Source organism: Callionymus lyra, chromosome 17, assembly GCF_982586985.1.
Source record: "Callionymus lyra chromosome 17, fCalLyr1.hap1.1, whole genome shotgun sequence".
NCBI lineage: Eukaryota > Metazoa > Chordata > Actinopteri > Syngnathiformes > Callionymidae > Callionymus > Callionymus lyra.
In genome coordinates, this window is record NC_141834.1 from 16,489,564 (window position 1) to 16,510,062 (window position 20,499).

Genomic DNA, 20,499 nt, shown 5'->3' on the forward strand with positions numbered 1-20,499 from the left:
AACAGATCAAATACATTTTTATCGACATCAGTTTTTCTCCTTCTACTGATACTCTAACCTTTTCTTATCTTATCTTAGACACAGGCCTCCTTAATGGTCATAATATCATCATGAACATGACACATGTGGTTTCACCACAAAGCCTGATTAGAAGGAGAAATTGCCCTTACATACATTTCTTCCGCCTCCCGCAGAAGTGCTGCCTCTGGTTCTTCCCGTGTCTGTGGTCGTGATGATGATGATGATCCCCCGGGTTCTCCTGGTCTTCCTTCTCATCCCGGTCCTCTGTTTTCACGTCGGCGGATCTCCTCGTCCTGGCCTGAGGAAGATGCGTCTTGTACAGGATGTGCGGCTGGTGATGAGAAGGCGCCGTGAAGTTCTCGCCGTGGGCCAGGGTTCGGGAGACGGGCCTGAGGAAGTAGTCGCCGTGGTGCGTGCGGATCAGACCTGTCTAGAGGCAAAAATACACAACAATGAATCTTTACAGTTTAGTAAGTAAGTAATTTTTATTTATATAGCGCTTTTCCAGACCAGGGTCACAAAGCGCTTAAACAATCAAAACAATATTCAATAAAGTATATATTTTAAAGATCAAGATAAAACTGATAACACAACAGGAGTTCCAGAAAATCAAGGAAAAGCCTGAACAAATAGAAACGTCTTAAGATGTTTCTTAAAGGAGTCAGTAGATCATCAAACACAGATGTTTCTTGAAGGAGTCAGTAGATCATCAAACACAGAGATGGTTCAAAGCATCAAAGAGAGAGGAAGATCGTTCCAAAGTTTAGGAGCAACAGCCTGAAAAGATTTCTCTCCTCTGGTCCAGAAGCGTGTTCAGGAACCATCAGTAGATTCTGATCCACAGACCTCAGAGCCCGAGCTGGGGTGTAAGGCTGGATCAGATCAGTGATGTAAGGAGGAGCCTGACCATGAATAGATCTGAAAGTAAGAACCAGAATTTTCAAGTTGATCCTGAAAGAAACTGGAAGCCAGTGAAGAGTTTGAAGGATCGGAGAAATGTGAGTTCTTCTACTAGAGCGATCTACTTAGACACGATCTTATCACAAAGTCAAACGTGCTGAAACCATCCAGGGCCGTTCATGTGTGATGAATTTTTTCATTTTCCGATATCGCTTGTTGTCGCGGATCATTCCGGGGCTCTGTCCCCGTTTCCACTCTTTCGATTCCGAGATTGCTTCCTCCTGTTCCCCGCCGCTCGTCCTCAATCTTTCCAAACAGCCGGCACATGTGCGATGACAGGTCGGCTGGCCCGGCTCTAACGGCACATGACAGTAATGATGGTTTCCCTAAAATATGTTGATACGTTAATCGACTACAGTCTCCCTTCTTTCTTTTTTTTTTTTTTTCAATTTTTTTTTCCACTGGGGGCTGTTAGTGGTGGATGAGGTCGCTCGTCACTGCTGCGCTGCCAGATATATGCTGCCACTGTGGCAGCGTTTGGATCACGTCTGGTCTCCCCAGATGAATTGCAAAAGACTTTTTGCGGATTTGGAGACACGATTTTTGAAGCTTAGCGACAAACGCACTGCCATTCTGATGTGTTTATTAGCGTTAGCATTGTTAGCATTAGCTTGGATGTCCCCATGTACGAAAAAAAACAACTTTTATTTGTAGTATTGTTATCTGCTATGAGCATCTCCCGGATGACTGGGCACCTTACCCGATCCCTTAAAGTCCAGTTATTTGGAGAAGGGTTGTTGCTTCCCTCACTTGTGAACAAAACCACAAAAAAAAAAAAAATCTGTTGTTTTTTACCAGATTTGAGGGAAGAACGCACTCCAGAAGATCTGATAACTTTCCAACTACGATATTGGCAAGAATCACGATCAGAGGGGCAAGGAAGCGATATCTTGCTATGTATTGCGATACTGCAGTAACAAGTATATATTTGTAGTATTGTCGAGTACTTGACTCTGGTGTTGCAGAATTTACAGACCACATGACTCTTGATGAAGTCGTAACTGCTTTCATTTGTTTTCAAATCGAAATATGTCCAAACATCAGCTTTAAAAGCTGCTGGAGTCGACTGTATCCTCTCGTTCTCAGTACTGCGCGATCAAGCTAGCATTGTTAGCATTAGCTTGAATGTCCCAATGTGCGAAAAAAATAGTTTAAAAAGAAAGTGAATGTGAAATAAAACTATTTGGTATATAAATTATATCTGGTTTGGATATCTGATAAAGGTTAGCATCCCAGCATGCATTGAAGGGCTCTGGCCTTCTTTTTTTTTTTTTGTATAGGTATATGTTTGTGAATTTTTCCCCAAAATGTGTTTCTCTAGGTCGATCAACTATTTCATTTCGTTAAACCCTACTTCAATTCATTCCATGAAGAAATATAAAATATTTCTAGAATAAAAATTGAATTAAAAATGTTTTTTTTTTAAATTTTCAACTGTAAATAATCAACAAGAAGAAAGCATTTTTGTGCAAAGTTACACCGATAAAGAAATATGAAATGGCTTTACAAACTTTCCAGGGTTTCCGTTTCTTTTATCTTGCAATTCTTTTTTAAAAAAGGCTAAATTTTCTGGCTTTTTTTTCAATTGTGAAATTTCTCACGAATTACAATATAATAGATGTACTAATAGAACCGAGAGACATATAAGGATTAAGAAAACTATAGATATTTCATCTTTTAAGTGCTTGAAATACACAAGTACCTATAGCAGGGCTGTCAAATGTACTGTATGTACTATGTATGTATCCGTCCGGCAAAAGTATAAAAATGAGAGGCAATTTTCCAATAAAGGAAACTTTTGATTCAATAGTTTTTGATGCCAACAAAAACGACAAGTTTCCAAAACAAGCGGAGAAGCAACTAAATCTAAATAACTTTTTGAAGTTTAATGTTTTTTTTAACGTGTGATACTTCAAAGTCTTTTGCTGCTGCCTTTAAGCCAAAGAGTCGGAATAAACATTTCTTTCATAAATCAATATCAGAAATATTGTAATAGTAAGAAGCTGTGAGAACAAGGCTTGTTATGTTTACATTAAAAACAATTGAGAAAATATGTCGGTGAAATCAGAAACACAAGAAAATGTCTCTTTTTGATGTTTTTTTACGCCACAGAACCAGCGGAACACACTCGTCTTCAGGTGCGATAATGATCATTTTGGAAGCTACATTTACTGCTCCACAGACAACACAAGTACTTTTAGTGACGTATTTTTTTTACTGCCGGAAACACAGCAAGTGCTCATCGAGAAGATGACAATCTGTTTTTTTTAAAAACAATGAAGCCTTTCTTATGAAGTCTTCAAGCTATGACACCGGCGTTACAAACACAGCAGCTTGTCAGTTCTGCTGCACAAGTTGAAATCCCCTAAATGGCAGAAGCTTTTGTGGTTTTGCTCTCCGTCCAACATGATGTTAGCCCCAAATTCAATGTGACTGTGCTGACTGTAAACACATGATTCAGACAATTTTAGCAAAAGGAAAAGTCGGGAATGAATAAAGTTGAAGAAAACCCTGCTCGGCCCGTTGTTGGATTAAAATAAAATGAGCAATGATAGCGATCGCCAGCGAAGGCATGTGACATCCTGTGCGTGACTCTGTCAAGGTGACCTGAAGGGCCAAAAACAACTGGTTCATGGTATGAATTAATGGAAGCCAGGGAGGTCGTTCACCTTGACCCAGAGACAACACAAGGGATACCCCAAACACATTTGTTTTCCGGCCTTCGAGTCACCTTGTCCCAGAGACGACACAAGGGATACCCCAAACACATTTGTTTTCCGGCCTTCGAGTCACCTTGTCCCAGAGACAACACAAGGGATTCCACAAACACATTTGTTTTCCGGCCTTCAAGTCACCTTGTCCCAGAGACGACACAAGGGATACCACAAACATATTTGTTTTTCAGGCCTCTGGGTAACCTTGACCCTGAGATAACACAAGTGTTACATTTTGCTTTCAGGTAAGTTTTTAATACGTTTTTATTGAAGTTTTTAATCAAGATTTGTCAAGGATCAAATGGGTGAAGCTATCCCCATGTATTCTTATTGAGAATTTGGCGTCAGAAGTGGGATCATAGGGATGGGATGGGATTAGAGGAAACCAAAATCTCTGTTCAAAGTCTTTGTTCCAGAGGAGAAATAAAAAAAATAAAAAATCCACACCAAGTCAGACGCATGAGAAAAACAATAATAGTCCAAATTAAAACTAAAAAAAGGAACAAGTGTGGAAAACTGAAATAGAAAAGTATGCCTTTTTAATTCTGTTAATTTTTCCGGATTTTTTCCACTTTTATTTCATAATTTTATGGTGCACCAAACTCTCGTCAGTCTGAGTGAACCGCAAAATAAATAAACAATTTAAAAAGAAAAAGTTTAGGGGCCGCTTTTAAGCTGAAACATTTGTGTTCATGGGTATATTAACACCAACTTCACTCAAACAGAACTTTGTTATGAACAAAATCTGGCCGTTGACTAGATTTTTTGTGGCCATATTTTGAGGCAGAACCATTACATTAAAGTGAACTAAATGATCATAATGAAAGGTTGTGACACAAAATATTAGGTTCTGTGTTGGTCATGAATGGATGGATGGATGGATGGATGGATGGATGGATGGATGGATGGATGGATGGATGGATGGATGGATGGATGGATGGATGGATGGATGGATGGATGGATGGATGGATGGATGGATGGATGGATGGATGGATGGATGGATGGATGGATGGATGGATGGATGGATGGATGGATTGAAATGATAAGTTATTTATGTTTCTGGATGAAAGCCGCTTCAAATCGAAATTTACCATTAATATTAAGATTCGTACCTGGTTTAGTGTCATTTTCCTATTTTTAAAATTGATCTTATAACTTTTGTATCGGACAAATTGTCATTCAGGAACCGGTACCGAAGTGAAGGTACTGGTACCAGTAACTGTATTAAAAATTTTTTGATCCATACCCAGCCTTTAAAGTTGACCTCAAACATCCATTAGTTGTGGAATACCTTTGGTCAACCCGTAGTTGCTTTTTAACAATGAAGTTTGTGCTCGTGGTGTCGGCATTGTTTGTTTGTTTTCTTTTGCCGGTGCTATCAATAGTGTAAACAATACCACGGGATTAGAACCCGGGTCGGACCTCGACTCGTCGGGCTCGGGTTGCAAATCTTCACCAAACAAAAGTGACGGTAACTTCTCTGACGAAGGACATCAGAGGAGGTCGAGCAGGTAAACATCCTCAAAAACATGCGACGACAGCTGCGTCTCCAGTGACACGTACTTTAACGACGGCCACGACTGCGTCTCATGACGAACGCCTTTTCAACACTTGTCGGTGCCACGTTGGAAGCACATTGTTTTTTGGATGGGGAGTCATTTTGTCTTGATGTTTTTTTTTTTTGTTTGTTTGTTGTTCTGTCAACATGTTTTTTTGGCTCTGAGCAGCTGCGTTGGACCGTAAATCCAACACATGGGATCTGTTCTCGATTAGCAGCTGTTTTAACGACCCTTGATATATTGGTTTATTTTGGAAAATCGCTGAGACAAGATTCCTCGTTCGATAGAAGTGAAGACAATAAATGAATGAGGGGGAGAGTCGTCGCAAATATTTTACTACAGCGGTCCCAAACCACCGGTCTGTGAGGAATTTGATACGGCGCCACACACACGAAAAACCCACAACATAGGATTTGTTTTGAGTACTGCAACCACAAAAAGTGTCCTATGTTGTGTTACTGATTCTGAAATAACTTATTAATTGATTGTATTGATTATTACTGTATTTAAGGTGTTTTATATTTTAAAAAAACGGGTTACATTAGCATGTGACTCTTGTATTTTCAAAATTTTACTCCAAAAACAAACAAAGAAGAGAAAAAAAAAACTTTGTTTGGTACCATGTGGGTTGATATATGGTGAGATTAATTTTTTTATATTAATTTAGCTTTTTGTTTTTTATCTATAGGCTGTTGGTTAATACCAACATAAAAAAACACATGGGAAATAAAGATAAGATGAAATAATAAAAAAAATATTTGGAGATATATTGCACTTACGTCTTATTGAAGATGTCACGATAACATTGAATGATTTTTGGAGTTTTAAAAAAAAAAAGAAGTGACAATAAGGGCATTGATTGTTACCTATAGACGCCGATCAAATCATTTCAAAATAAAATTCAAGAAATGTTGATAAAGGGACGAGGAATAGATGATCGCATTTTTGTAGAGTTACGGATTACCATCTGGACCCGAGAATCTTTTGAAGATTCGTCACTCTCTATGGTTCGAAACTAGCGTTTCTTGCTTTCTTTTAAATTGAGTCGTTCAAGAAATCTTAGGACATCTACTTCCTCATGCTTGTCCAACTTAAATGCTAACAATAATTTTACTGATCCAAAAATTGCACCGACATCTTGTTAATGTTAATTTCTATTTTTAATTAAGATGTCATGAGAATATTAAGAGATTTTGGAAGGTTTTTAAAAAAGATAGCCAAATTGGTCATTGATTGTTTCCTGTAGAAGTTGATTAAATAATTTCAAAATAAAACTCGAGAATAAAGGGACAAGGAATAGATGATTATTATTTTGGTCGTGCTACAGATTACCATCTGGACCCGATAATCTTTTGAAGATTTGTCACTCTCTGTAGTTAGAAACTGGCTTTTCTTGCTATTGTTTGAATTTAGTTCAAAGAAATCTGTGGACATTTATTTCCTCCTGTTTGTCCAACTTAAATGCTAACAATAATGTTGGATTGTACTGATCCAAAAATTGCACTGACATCGTAAATGTTAATTTATATTTTTAATTAAAATGTCATGATAATATTGAGAGATTTTGGAAGGTTTAAAAAAATTGAAAAAAGCCAAATTGGTCATAGATTGTTTCCTGTAGAAGTTGATTAAATAATTTCAAAATAAAACTCAAAATAAAGGGACACGGAATAGATGATTATTATTTTGGTCGTGCTACAGATTACCATCTGGACCCGATAATCTTTTGAAGATTTGTCTTCATTTGTTTGTGGTGCCAAACCAGCCGTTCTTGCTATTGTGTGAATTCAGTTGTTCAATAAAGCTTTGAACAGCTACTTCCTCCTGCTTTTCATTGATCAAAAACATGTACAGAAAACCCCCCAAAAAAATCCAATCAAAACCTCAACAATTACATCAGGATCTTAAAAAGTGTTATTTGCTGCGAGTGTTGATCCTCGCGAAGCTTTTCTCCTGTTTCTCATTGCGATGAATCCAGCATTTGTGTTTTCATTGCCATGTTTGTGCAACGATAGTCATCCCAGATGTCGACAATGTGCAAAGACCAGATTGGAAATGGCAGTAAAAAAAACGCAAACATGTTTGAATCATTTCCACAGACCCCCCGATTCCGATGATGAGGGCGAGCGGCTCGGGCGAAACCTCTGCAGTCCGTTAAGAAATGCAGAAAAAAAATAAAATAACAGCAAGTCTGGGAAGCTTCCCTTTTGTGTGTGTCTATGTTCAGAGATTAGGTCACTAGTGCCTTTTTTTTTCCTAAATAGCCCAAGTCATCAGATTACACAGTGCGCCGTACGAGGTGCAAATAGCAGTCATAAAACCCCGAAACACTACTTGGGAGGGCGCAAACAGCTGGACTCTGAGGAGTCAGACACACACAGACAAGCAGGGACAGGAATGATGAGCTGGGCGGGAAGGAAAAAAAAACGGAACTGAAGTTAGGGGGGGGGGGGGGACGTTAAGCGACTTACAAGGTGCACCTGACTTTTGTCTTTCTTTTTCCTGTTATTGACTTCAATCGCAGCTGATTTACTAACATCATGAAGAGCGTTTATCACTTTTTTTTTCGGTTGTACTTTCGATCCACGAGAAAACGACGAGAAGGACTTTACAACGCCGAATACACGCCCTGGGTTTTATGCGTTGTTAGCAAAAACAAGCACACTTACGAATAACTTTTAACTACTTTGGTTTTGGCAGGTCGGAGCGAGGCGGTAACTCTCAGCAGGACGTACCTACTTACGGCACAGCTGGACCCGTGGATCGATTTTAATGAATAAAAATAAAAAAGGTTGTGATGATCACGTTACACAGACTTTTCTAACCGTTATCACTTCAAAAAGGCAGATATTCTTGGAAACCCCAGAGATGGGACCAACATTCTATTATTACGACCGGTACGAGAAGCCCCCGGGGTCATAGACACACCCGCTTATTTTTTACAAGAGGAAAACACAAGACCTCCTTGTTGAGGTTGACTTTTGGCACAAAAGTCAAAAAGTCCAGATTATTTTAGGTGGTTATAAAGGTCAAGAAATCAAGATAATATCATTTTAATGACTTGAAATGTATGAATAAAGTGACACAAAATTTAAAAAAAGCATCTTGTCTGATCTGCTGAATAACAATAGAAAAGCATTTAAATAAAGTGACAATTATTTGGTTACAGGCTAAAATTGTTTTATTTTAGTTTAATTAAAGGATAAAAGTGTTTAATTACAGTTGAAACTTGTTTAATTAAAGGTTAGAAATGTGTAATTACAGATAAAAATGTTCGATTGTTGTGGAAAATTCTACGATAGTTTGTGTATGATTGAAAAAAACCCGTTAATTTAAAAAGAAATCGTGTATGATTTAAGTTCACAGTTTAAACAAATTAAAATTCTGACAACGCCCAAGTCACGTACTCGGACAATACTAAATATATATCCTTGTTTCTACATATCGTATCGTGGTACGTATCGTACGACAAAATTCTTGCAAATACACACCCACAATGCTAATGCTACTTCTTCATATACAAATAACGTCCCTTTAAACCTGATACCAAGACATAGAAACTTGTATTAAAGCACCGTTGCCAACAAAATACTCACATAGAGTACTTTTACCACAACTGCGTCATAGAAGTGATTTCCTTATTAAGTTCACATTTACTACAAACATGTTAACGATGACATGAACTTAAACTGAAGGACAATAAGAAATTGCATAAACCTAAGTAATAATTCACAATAAAACTCGGTAAAAAAAATGAAATTGAAAGGACCCTTCAAAACAAAGGCGGTTCGAAACTGAACTATCAAGTTCTGTTTCCACCAAAGGACGAGGCGCCAATAAAGTTCTGCGATGATCTCCATCTTTTAGCACTAGCACTACATACCAATTCAAGGTTATGTCAGGTTCTTGTTGTTTTCTTTGTTTTTTTCATCTTATAGGTTCTGTTTCTGTTTGGAAGCCAAGGACAGGTCATGAAGAAAAAGATCTTGTCCCGAGGGATCTCCTTAAACGCCGAAATTCAGGTTCAATGGATCAGCTTTCGCTCGAAATCAATCCCCTTACTCTTAGAAATTGTTCAAGAAAATAAAGACGAGTGAAGTTGGCGGTGTCTTGGGAATTGCGAACAAAGAATCGTGAGAACTAAAGAAGATTTCGTAGCAGTTTCGAGCAGTGGTCAATTCAACACAAAGAGTTTTAGCCAGAAGGAAACGTTCTCTCGTTTCTGTTTCAATTTACATTCTTAACATCCATCAGTGGTTGTGAACTGTCCAGGAGGACATAGATAAATGGGAACTGTCGGGTTTTCGGTCGCATTTCTGAACGTTTTCGTTGACTTCTCTGATACATGATAATTGAAATCCAATATGAATAGATCTTTACGTTGGCCTTGGATTGTCTAGAAATCTTTTAAAAGGTCTGATGGAGGCCAGTGTCGGACTTTAAGAGACCTGATACGTTTCAATTGTCAAATCCAAGAGTTCGAGACATTGGTTTAAAAACTTCTCATGCAATTTACGACTTAATGGCTTTGCTAAGAAGGGGTTTTTCGCCTCTTTATGAACCAATGATTAACGGTAAGGTGTGATAGACACAGATGGTTGACTGATACTGGTATTGATCTGAGGCCCCTCTTGTCAATATTTACCCGCCGAACAGAAACGCTGACCCAAGTGCAAGGTTTCCCATGAGTACTTAGGCGCCCCACTGAACTACATCCGAGTATTTTAGCCTCATATCTGCCTTCTTTGAAGGACGAAGTATCAGCGAACCTTACTAAGTACCATAGACTAGATAAACTGTTTAAATTAAAACGTTTTTTTTTTTTGTTGTAATGTTTTGCTGGAATGTAAAGTAGAAGGATTTATAAACCTAATGCTATAGTTGCTAGCTTATCTAATGAAATCTACCACCCTGTAACACTTTGTATCTTTCTCAAATTTGAAGTTTAGAATCTAAAATATGTGAATATAATGTGAATATATCACCATAAATACTTAAGGAAATATAGGAGATGTTTTTCTCAAATGAAAATATTGAATAAATAATATCGATTTTACGTGTATTTTCCATAATTGAGTACAAGTAATAGGGATTTTTTTGCAGGTCATGTGTCATATGTAATGTTGATGTAATGGAAATAACTTTTGGCCATTTTTAGGTTCCAGTTAAATATTTGTGTGATTGAGGAATTCCTAGATATTTTCTGTAAACGTCAAATATTGCAGTAAAACAATCATTCTATCATAATAAAAAAGACTATAACAATGACAATGGAATTTGTGGCAATACAGAGATAATATTATATGATATTATAATAATATATAAAACAGTAAAGTCTCACAGATTATCCTCAGTATAAAACGTACTACATTTTTTTTTTTTTTTTTTTATATTGACGATGACCTGAATTCCTGACCCGGTTTATCCTCAGTCGTGAGAACCACATTTACAGTCTCCACGAACCCCAGACCTTTTGGCTGAATCTTTTATTGGGAACGGGTCTAAAGCACAGACAGACGCGCACACAGAGGACCAGAACCATCCCTGGAGATGTGCCATTATCTGCCTCCAGTCTTTGGGGGTAATTCTGGTGCACAGCGGAGGTCTGACTTACTGAAAACATAAACAAGAAACCAGCAGGATGGAACTCTATTTCGTTTTTTTTATTAAAAACACAGAGTGGAACATTTGTTCATAATGGCCTCGATGAAGAGTTTGTTTATATACATCGGGGGAAATAAACAAGACTCTTTATTCTATATCTTCGCTGTGGAACTTATATGACCTCGGTTCTCTGTCCTCCATCGCCCCTTTTCTTTTTTCAAATCTCAAACCCCCTCCTGCCAACTATCCTCGGAGAGTGATGATTTTTAGATGAATATCTGAGGATTTCAAGTGTGTTCATGCAGGCTTTGTTCTCCACCCCAGACGGAGAAGCCGGCCAGGGCAACGGCGGAGGGCTCGGGGCGGACCCGCCTCATTCGGTGGCCGACTCCGCGTCACTCTGGTTCCTGTTCCTTTCAATCCCCGAGACCACCGAGGATCGGAGCTGAAGTGGGCGAGCGTTCAAAACCGGTGGTCACTCGCGCAATATCAGGAACTTTTTCTGTTCCCATTTAGACCATGTGTTACTCCACAGTGTCAGAACTGGATGTTAACATGTTGGCTACAAATGTTATACAGTTTTACTGCCACGAACATTCGTCTGCCAGGAGCACCACTCCCTTCTCTCTTCTAATAGCCAAACCATTTTCATAATTATAGCAATAAAATACATACTCTGGAGCAGCGCCTCCTGTCACCAGATCAATGCGAACGATCGGGTTGAGCGTTCAATCCCCAGATTAGATTACCCTTATAAACGCAGAAGACAATCTAAGTTGTCATGTTTTCCGCTTGTTTGGTTTAATTGTGTTTGTTCCCCTTGACGGACACAGGTAGGTGCGGACAGTTAGGAATGATTTTCGGTTTCTTTCGACCCGGAAGTACCCGCCAGAGTATTGCGTCTCCTGATGAAGTTCTTGCTCATGTTTTGTCTTGTTGGATAGTTTTGGGGTTTCTCTGACAGTTCTCTGATGTTGTCAGCACTTTAAGTTTCTCACGCAAGTCCTTCTTTTTGTCTTTTGTTTTAGTTACCGGTGAAAGATTCTGGACCGTTCTCTGCCTCAAAAGTGCCTTTTGGTTTTTTCTCATCCCATCATGAACCTGTTTTATATTTTGACTTTTCTATTTTAGGACTGATGTATTCAAGACAGTTTTTGTTTGATCATAATTGTTATGACTGTTGACATAACGTTGGGAAACAGAAAAACTGTTGATTTAAACACCTGCAAAATGTGAAAAACGTTTTCATGATGAGGTTTTGAAAAAGCATTTTTCCCATCAATTCTATCATGAGATACTTAGACATGTTTGACAACCTAGGGATGAACCGATCCGACTTTTAAGTTCCCGATAACGATACCTGAGTTTTGCAATTACGACTAATATCGATGACGATGACGATGACGATGACGATGACGATGACGATGACGATGACGATGACGATGACGATGACGATGACGATGACGATGACGATGACGATGACGATGACGATGACGATGACGATACCTACGCTCTGCAGTATCGACTGACACCAATACCAGTAGCGATAACCATAACAATTACAATAACGATAACGATAACGATAACGATAACGATAACGATAGCGATAGCGATAGCGATAACGATAACGATAACGATAACGATAACGATAACGATAACGATAACGATAGTGATAGCGATAACGATAACGATAACGATAACGATAACGGTAACGATAACTAAGCTTTGCAATATCGGCTTTGACAATTATGACACCGATACCGATTACCATTACGATACCTAAGCTTTGCAATATCGACTGATACCAATACCGACAACCATAAAAATTACAATACCGATAACGATAACGATAACGATAACGGTAACGGTAACGATAACGATAACGATAACGATAACGATACCGATAACGATAACGATAACCATAACGATAACGATAACGATAACAATACCGATAACGGTAACGATAACGATAACGATAACGATAACGATAACGATAACGATAAAGATAACGATAACGATAACGATAACAATAACGGTAACGGTAACGGTAACGGTAACGATAACGGTAACGATAACTAAGCTTTGCAATATCGGCTTTGACAATTATGACACCGATACCGATTACCATTACGATACCTAAGCTTTGCAATATCGACTGATACCAATACCGACAACCATAAAAATTACAATACCGATAACGATAACGATAACGATAACGATACCGATAACGATAACGATAACGATAACGATAACGATAACGATAACGATAACAATACCGATAACGATAACGATAACGATAACGATAACGATAACGATAAAGATAACGATAACGATAACGATAACGATAACGAAAACGATACGATACGATTTATTTGTGGCTCTACTCAACTTACATTGGTTATGCTTTACATTTTCACCAGAATTTCAGTAAATACAGAAATACCATTCAATTGTAAACTTTGTTGAGGACGAAAACCTTGTGTTGCAGAAAACCTTGTGAAAAATGTTTCACCTCGAACAATGTTTCACAATAGAAACTCTTGCTATGACGTTATTGTATCAACATGTCATCGTATTTATCAAAATGTCTTCTCTTTCAGAGGTAAAAAGAGCAGAGTCAGACTCACCAGTCCGTAGCATGTGGACAGCGCTACCGTCGAGTTGACCCTCGACCTGAGCGACCCCTGGTAAAAGCACAGGTCGTCCTGATGGTACAGCCTCAGGCTCTTGGTGCCGTTGTTTCCCAGGACTTGAACGGTGAAGCCAGGTGCGATCAGGCTCTGCGAGTTCTCGCTCAGCTCCATGTGGAAGTCCTGACCCAATCCGCTGACCCGGAAGTGAGCCGTTTCACCGCTGCCGTCGCTGTTGGACGCGTCTCCGGACAGGGAGCGTCGGCGGCGTCTGCGCTGGTGGTGAGCGATGTGGTGGGATATGTACGTGCCTTGGTGGCTCACTTCGTAGGGGGAGACGATTTCGTATTCTGATCCCAAAGAAAAGGACATAAAAAAGAAGTTAGAGATATTTTTGTAACATCCTGGATGCACTGTATTCAGAAACAAATGATGTTCTTATTTTCAAAAATAAAGTTTCTACAAGGTCTTACATTTCAGAATGATGTACCATTTACTATCAATATAAGAAAATGATATCTATCAAAATACTGTATGCCCGTTTGAGACTTTGGCTCCTGTAAAGTTCTGCTGATTATAGTGTCACTGAAAGAAACAGTGTCTTTGCAATAGCCATGTATGGAGTGCACGAATGCTCCTTCCCAGATGCAACACAAATAGACTCAGGGACTCAGTCATTCCTCGTGCTATTGGATTTATTGGGCAGTAACCGAGAGAAAGGATTATGTTATTCTATTGTATGTAATCTGTGTATCTTTTTCTATGTTTTATTTCCTTTGATGCATGTTCTTTATATTTGCACTTTGTCATTCTCTTGCACTTGGTCCTTTATATTGCACTTTGTTCTTGTTCTTGTTTTTATAAAAACTTTGGTCTGCTCTGAACTGGAACTAAAATGTCCCTAAGGGGATCTCCAGAGGGTTTATAAAGTCTATCTATCTATCTATGTACAGGAAGTGTCACAAGGTTGTGTATTAAAAAAACAGGACAGTCATCAATCAAGAAATTACACTTTACAATTAGGATTCAAAGTGTTTTTTTTAATAATGTAATAAATTAAAATATGTGAAAAATACCTATATATATATGTTGGGTACTAATTCTAAGTGGGACTTAAATAGAGGACTTGTCAATATCCTTTGCAAAAATGGTGAAAAGGTCTAGAAGACAAAGTCTCCAGTAATCAATACAATGTCAACACCAGCTACTACTAAGTACACAAATGCAGAGACAAACAACAACACTTTCCTGACATTTGTAAATCATCTTTGACCTGCCTCGTAGATCTTTGCAAGCGGGGTCAAGAAAGAGTTACAAGAAAAGGAAGAGCTTTAGACCATTTTAACTCGAGTGAGTTACGATTGACCCACTTTACTGCTTCTTTACTACAGCTCCGGACGAGTCAGTGCAGGTCACGAAGGGGAAACAAACTCAGAAGCCAGACCCCGGGAATACGATCCAGAGTCAAAGAATAGCTCCACGGTCAACAAAACTTTGTCTTGGTGAGCGAGACTAGCTTTTTAAAAAAATAATTCTGAGTGGATATAGCTCAGAGACAGACGAGCGAGAGACACTCGGGTGGACAGACGGTGTGTCATGGTTGGCAGTGGCTGAGGTTTGCATCAGAGGGTGTTTGCAGCGTCACAGACCCCAAAACAAGAGCTGACATAATTAGATGATGTATTTATGTAGTCATAGTGGTCGGGTTTGGAAGTGCACCCTAAAGATGTCAGATGGGGTTTGGAATAGGAGTGTAAGAAAATAGCGATACACTTAAAATATCGTGAAAAATGTAAATATATATGTACATTTTATTTTTTGTATATTTTCAGATTTTTTATTTATGGCTTTTATTTCAATACGTTGTGTCTAAAATAAAATAATTCTATTTTTAAATGTGTTTTATTTACAATAAGTGTGCAAATATTCACAAGTTTGTTTATTTTTGTGTTGCAATTAAACTCCTGTCCACTGCAGTTAAGGGAAAGATTAAATATGCGAGATCATGGCAAATGACTGAGGACGAGAGGATACAGTCACGGCTTTTAAAGCTGATGTTTGGACATATTTTGGTTTCAAAACAAATGAAAGCAGTTACGGCTTCGTCAAGAGTCATGTGGTCTGTACATTCCGCAACACCAGAGTCAAGTACTCAACAATACTACACATATATCATTGTTACTGCAGTATCGCAATATATCGCAATATATCGCTTCCTTGCCCCTGTGATCGTGATTCTTCCAAATACCGTTGTTGGAAAGGGATCAGATCTTGTGCGTTCATACCTCAAATCTGGTAAAAAAAAAAAAAAAAAGAAACATTTTGTTTTTGTGGTTTTGTTCACGAGTGAGGGAAGCAGCGAGCCTTTCTCCACAGGGTGACTGGACTTTAAGGTGCCCAGTCATCCGGGAGATGCTCATAGCAGAGCCACGACTCCACACCGATTAAATCAGGTCATAAATGAGAATTATTTCTGTAAAGTTAATTTGCTATAAATAGGTTAAAGACCGGGGGTGGGGGGGACCCCCTCACCTCTACATAGACCCTCACATACATCCAGTCCCACTTTTGTTTGCCCTCTTTAACTCAGATACCAGCTGCAGTGACCCTCGTCTGACGATACACAAACAAAGAGTCTGCGAGAACACAGCACACACCTTCTTCCACACACTCGTCCCGTCTGATGGACTGAGACAAGATCCTGCACCGGTTAGTTTGTTGGTTTAGTGGCTCCTGAGTGCCATTAGCACTGATAGAAAAGTGGGGGGGGGGTCTAAGAATGGTGGTACCTTGGCTTAAATTGAACAAAAGCTCTGACTATGTGAACTCTTTCCCACCCTGTCCTGACACTGCCGTGTAATTGATAAACCCATTATCTGAGGGAATTAGCAGATAAAAAAGGCTTCTGTCTCAGACACATTTGTAGGCCATTAGAGCCCGGCGCTGATGTTTGTTTATTTGTCGAGGGGGATCTGCTTCTCATCCTGAAAACATATGACCTCAAAGCTGAAGCAGTTGCTGACTCAGCACGCCACATGGATAGAAACAAAGAACATCTGAGAGGGGATGTCCTTTCGTTTATTGCCATAGCTACACTTTAAAAGAGGTTTAATGTGAATGTCAACATGGTCCCACAAAAAGGGGGAATGGATGCATAAACTTTAATTGATTATTTGTTTTTATTAACACTTGATGGCCAGAAAAATATGTCCTAAAGGGTCACATGAGGATTTTGAAACTGATGTTTTTTTTTCTTCTGAAAACGAATTATAAAGAACAATGGATGAACTGTCGCCAATGAGAGAACTGTCTTTTAATTCCTTAGCTACCTATCTCATTACATTTAAACCGTCAAGTTGGTCGGTTTTTATTTCTTTTTGACTGGCACCGCTTCCATTTTCTTTTTATTTGAATGGTCTTGCAACAAAATCAAAGGAAAAGAAGAGTATTTATCCCGCTTTAAAACTCTTTTTATTGTTTCCCAGGTGTCTTTTCTTTTCTTTTAGCACTCCTTAAGACTCACTCATCAAGGAAGTTCAGCAAAAAACGATTCTCGATCTTTTCTGCATCACTGGATAATATTCTTTACCACAATTGAACCTGTTTAACAACCAAAAAAAAGCCAGAAAATCGAATAAAATTGAGTGGAAACGTGGCTGTCAGACCTTGGCTCCTGGTTGGGTTTGAGTCATCTACTCTTTTCGATATCCCGTAAAGAAACATTGAATTTGCTTAAACTGTTGGGACAGGCAAACATCATTGTTTTTGTTTGTAAGTACTTGTACTTTTACTATTAAAAAACATACATTATAGCAGAGGCCCCCAACATTTTTTTGCACTGCGGACAGGTTTTAATGTCGGCAATTTGTTCACAGACCCTCATATAAAAACATTTTTACATTAGGTTAGGTTAGGTAGAACTTTATTGATCCCTCAGATGGTCTCCTTCGGGAAATTGTTTCTTTTTTTTAGTAAAAAGTCACAGGCTAATGTTACTTTAGAGAAATTACAATCTTTAAAAAACAAAACACATATTAGACCGTAATAATCAATATAACCGAAATTATATATATATATTTTTTCTGTGTAGCCCGGTAACAAATGCCTCACAGACCGGTACTGGTCCTCGAACCAGGGGTCGGGAACCACTGCATTATAGTATTATTAATACACTTTAAATCACTATAATGAGGATTTGATCTTTAAAAAAAAAAGAGGGTGTTTTTGTTGTAGTAATTGTCCATTTTATTCATAGAACTGGTTAAAAGGTGCAGATTTAACTGTTTTTAGGTACAGTTTAACACATTTTTAAAGGGATGTTTAAAAAAAACATGGTTCTGTTATGGGAGGAAACCGGAGTGCCTAGACTCACCCACTCTTAACCCGGAGTGACCTCGAGCAGGTTGAGACCCTCAGCCTTCTTGTTGAGATAAATGTAGAATAAAAGGGGAAATATTTTAACTTTATGTTACATTATTTAAGGTTTAAATCCTCCTTCAGAGTTTGACTAGTCAGCAGATCAGTCTGAGGGGAGCCTGGCGCCCCATAGTGGTGAAGAGAGTCAACTTCAGCTCAGGTGAGCGTCCGTGCATCGGTCTTCGCAGACTTTTAACACAGACAAAAAAAAAGAAAAAAAAGACTGTAGTTTTTTTTGTTGTTTTTTTTAAGTGGGAACTTTCCTGTGATTTCCCCGAAGGTGTTGACACATTGATGAGGGCTGTCAGTGAGAGCTGGAGGTTTGCTGGGAGGTGAACATACCTGTATGTTGAGGTAAATCCAGAGATCTGAGCAGAGCAGATCCAGCCCTGTCAGCACCGGCGCTCTGCAAGAAAAAAAAGAAAAAAGAAACACAAATATGAGCGAGTTTCCTTCAGATCATCGTTGACATCTTCATGACGTCACTGATAAAAAATAAAAAATAAAAAAATCACCTCGCAGAGAGTCAACCAAACGTGGAGGAAGAACCAGAAGCAGGACCAGGTCCTCCTGTGCTCCTGAGAGCCCGGAGAGTAATCCATGTCTCTGGGATGTCTCTAGTGATGTGTGGCCCCGCCGAGGAGACTCCAGGAGAAGACCCTGCAGGACTCGTGCAGAACAAGCATCAGTGACTCCTCGCCATTCATCCCCCCTTGAAAGTGGACTTCACTCGTCTCCCCTCGCGAAAGTCATTCCGTCTCTCCTCCTCTCTCTCAGTTACTCCTCGTCCTCCCTCTCTCCCCCTCTCTCTCCCCCCCGCGACCCCCGTGGACCATTTTTGACTCCCACCGAAATCATGTGATTGTCTTAAATAGGCCGTGTCTGGTCTTGGCAGAGGCGGACTTGTGTGAAAGACACACTCCCCAGAAGTGCAGGGCACACGAATGAGGATTGTGTGTGTGTGTGAGTGTGTGTGTGTGTGTCAGAGGGGGGGTGTTCTTGTTCTGGCTATGAGGGGGAGTGAGTATGGGGGGGGGGGGGCTGGTGAGAGAGGCTTGTAACCAATCACAGCTGACACCTGTGCACAGGAGGGAGAGGGAGGTGAGCTGCAGACAAAAGAGAAGAAAAAAATGAAAAAAAAATGTTGAAGACACAACTTTGTTTGTCTGAAGTCAAGAGGATTGAAGACAGATTTATTTTCCCCTGCTACACTTCAGGAAACTGAAAGAAATATGTGTACTTTTTCCACTTATATATACTTTAAAAACTATGTTTTAAACTGTAATTTACCTTTTACTTGAGTATGTTTTTTTTTACTTCATTACATTTGAAATAAAAAACATGTAAGAGAAACACTACCTTCTAAAGTATCCAAATCTCATCAATATATATCATAATATGTTTGTTTTATCAAGTAAATTAAACTATAAATACAGAAGAGAAAACGGGGAAAATGGATGATGTTTTAAAAACAATATTTTTCTATTTGGACTCTTATTTTGAAGGATTTTTCAAATAAAGACTCTTTAAAAATATTTTATTTTCTATGGCACGCCCGATGAAGCTTCACGAAGCACCGTCTTATTTTTAGCATCTCAGAATTGGTCACTTTAAACTTTAATTTACCTTTTACTTGAGTATGTTTTTTTCTTACTTCATTGTTTATGAAAAATTGCTGGCTATTGTAAAAAAACAATTTCCCAAAGGAGACCTCCTGAGGGATCAATAAAGTTTTACCTTACCTTACCTTACCTTACATTTGAAATAAAAAACACGTAAGAGACACATTACCTTCTAAAGTATCCAAATGTCATCAATATATTCATAAATATATATCATAATATTTTAGTTTTATCAAGTAAATTAAACAATAAATACAGAAGCAAAAACGGATGATTTTTAAAAAACAATATTTTTCTATTTAGACTTTTTTTTTGAAGGATTTTCAACCATAGAGTCTTTAAAAATAATTATTTTCTATGGCCCGCCTGATGAAGCTTCATGAAGCACCGTCATATTTTTAGCATCTCAGAATTGGTCACTTTTGCAGTGCATTATGGGACATGTCTCCCATACCTTTTACACGCATGACTGTTCTTACATTTAAGGTAAAACTTTATTGATAAATGTTTTTTTTTCCAATAGCCACAGAAAATACAGCAATCTTTCATAAAAAATAAATCAAAATAAAATAACAACAAGAACATTTAGGATGTGGTTGTACTGCGACTAGGAAATTGCCAGTGTCTCTGCTGATGTAACTGTTGCTGGGTTGCGGTCTCCTGCCATCATTAGTAAACGAGTGATTAAATGGTGTGGTAGCGAAGAAAAGCAAAGTAAGAAAAGTAAATTAGGATGTTGTCTCCCTGTGACTGGGGAACTGCCAAGTTACACTTCCTGGGTTGCGGAAAATTTCTATTTGGACTATTTTTTTGAAGGATTTTTCAACTATAGACTCTTTAAAATATTTTATTTTCTATGGCACGCCTGATGAAGCTTCATGAAGCACCGTCATATTTTTAGCATCTCAGTAGGTGGCGCTCGCAAATGACGTGAGGGTTTTCAAAAGAAACATCTGTTTAAGCAACAGATTAT

General features: G+C 38.6%; 1 protein-coding gene across 1 annotated transcript in view; it reads right to left on the reverse strand.

Annotated features, from left to right (window-relative positions):
* Positions 1-18,713, reverse strand: part of adamts16 (ADAM metallopeptidase with thrombospondin type 1 motif, 16) — a 58,220-nt gene extending 39,507 nt beyond the window's left edge. Inside the window, exons 1-4 of the mRNA XM_087813280.1 lie at positions 18,420-18,713; positions 18,247-18,310; positions 13,486-13,838; positions 175-451 (exon numbers count right to left, since the gene is read on the reverse strand). Coding sequence (XP_087669406.1) covers positions 175-451; positions 13,486-13,838; positions 18,247-18,310; positions 18,420-18,506 — 781 coding nt within the window. The 5' untranslated portion in view covers positions 18,507-18,713. The remainder of the gene's footprint in view (positions 1-174; positions 452-13,485; positions 13,839-18,246; positions 18,311-18,419) is intronic.
* Between the last annotated feature and the right edge of the window lie 1,786 nt (positions 18,714-20,499).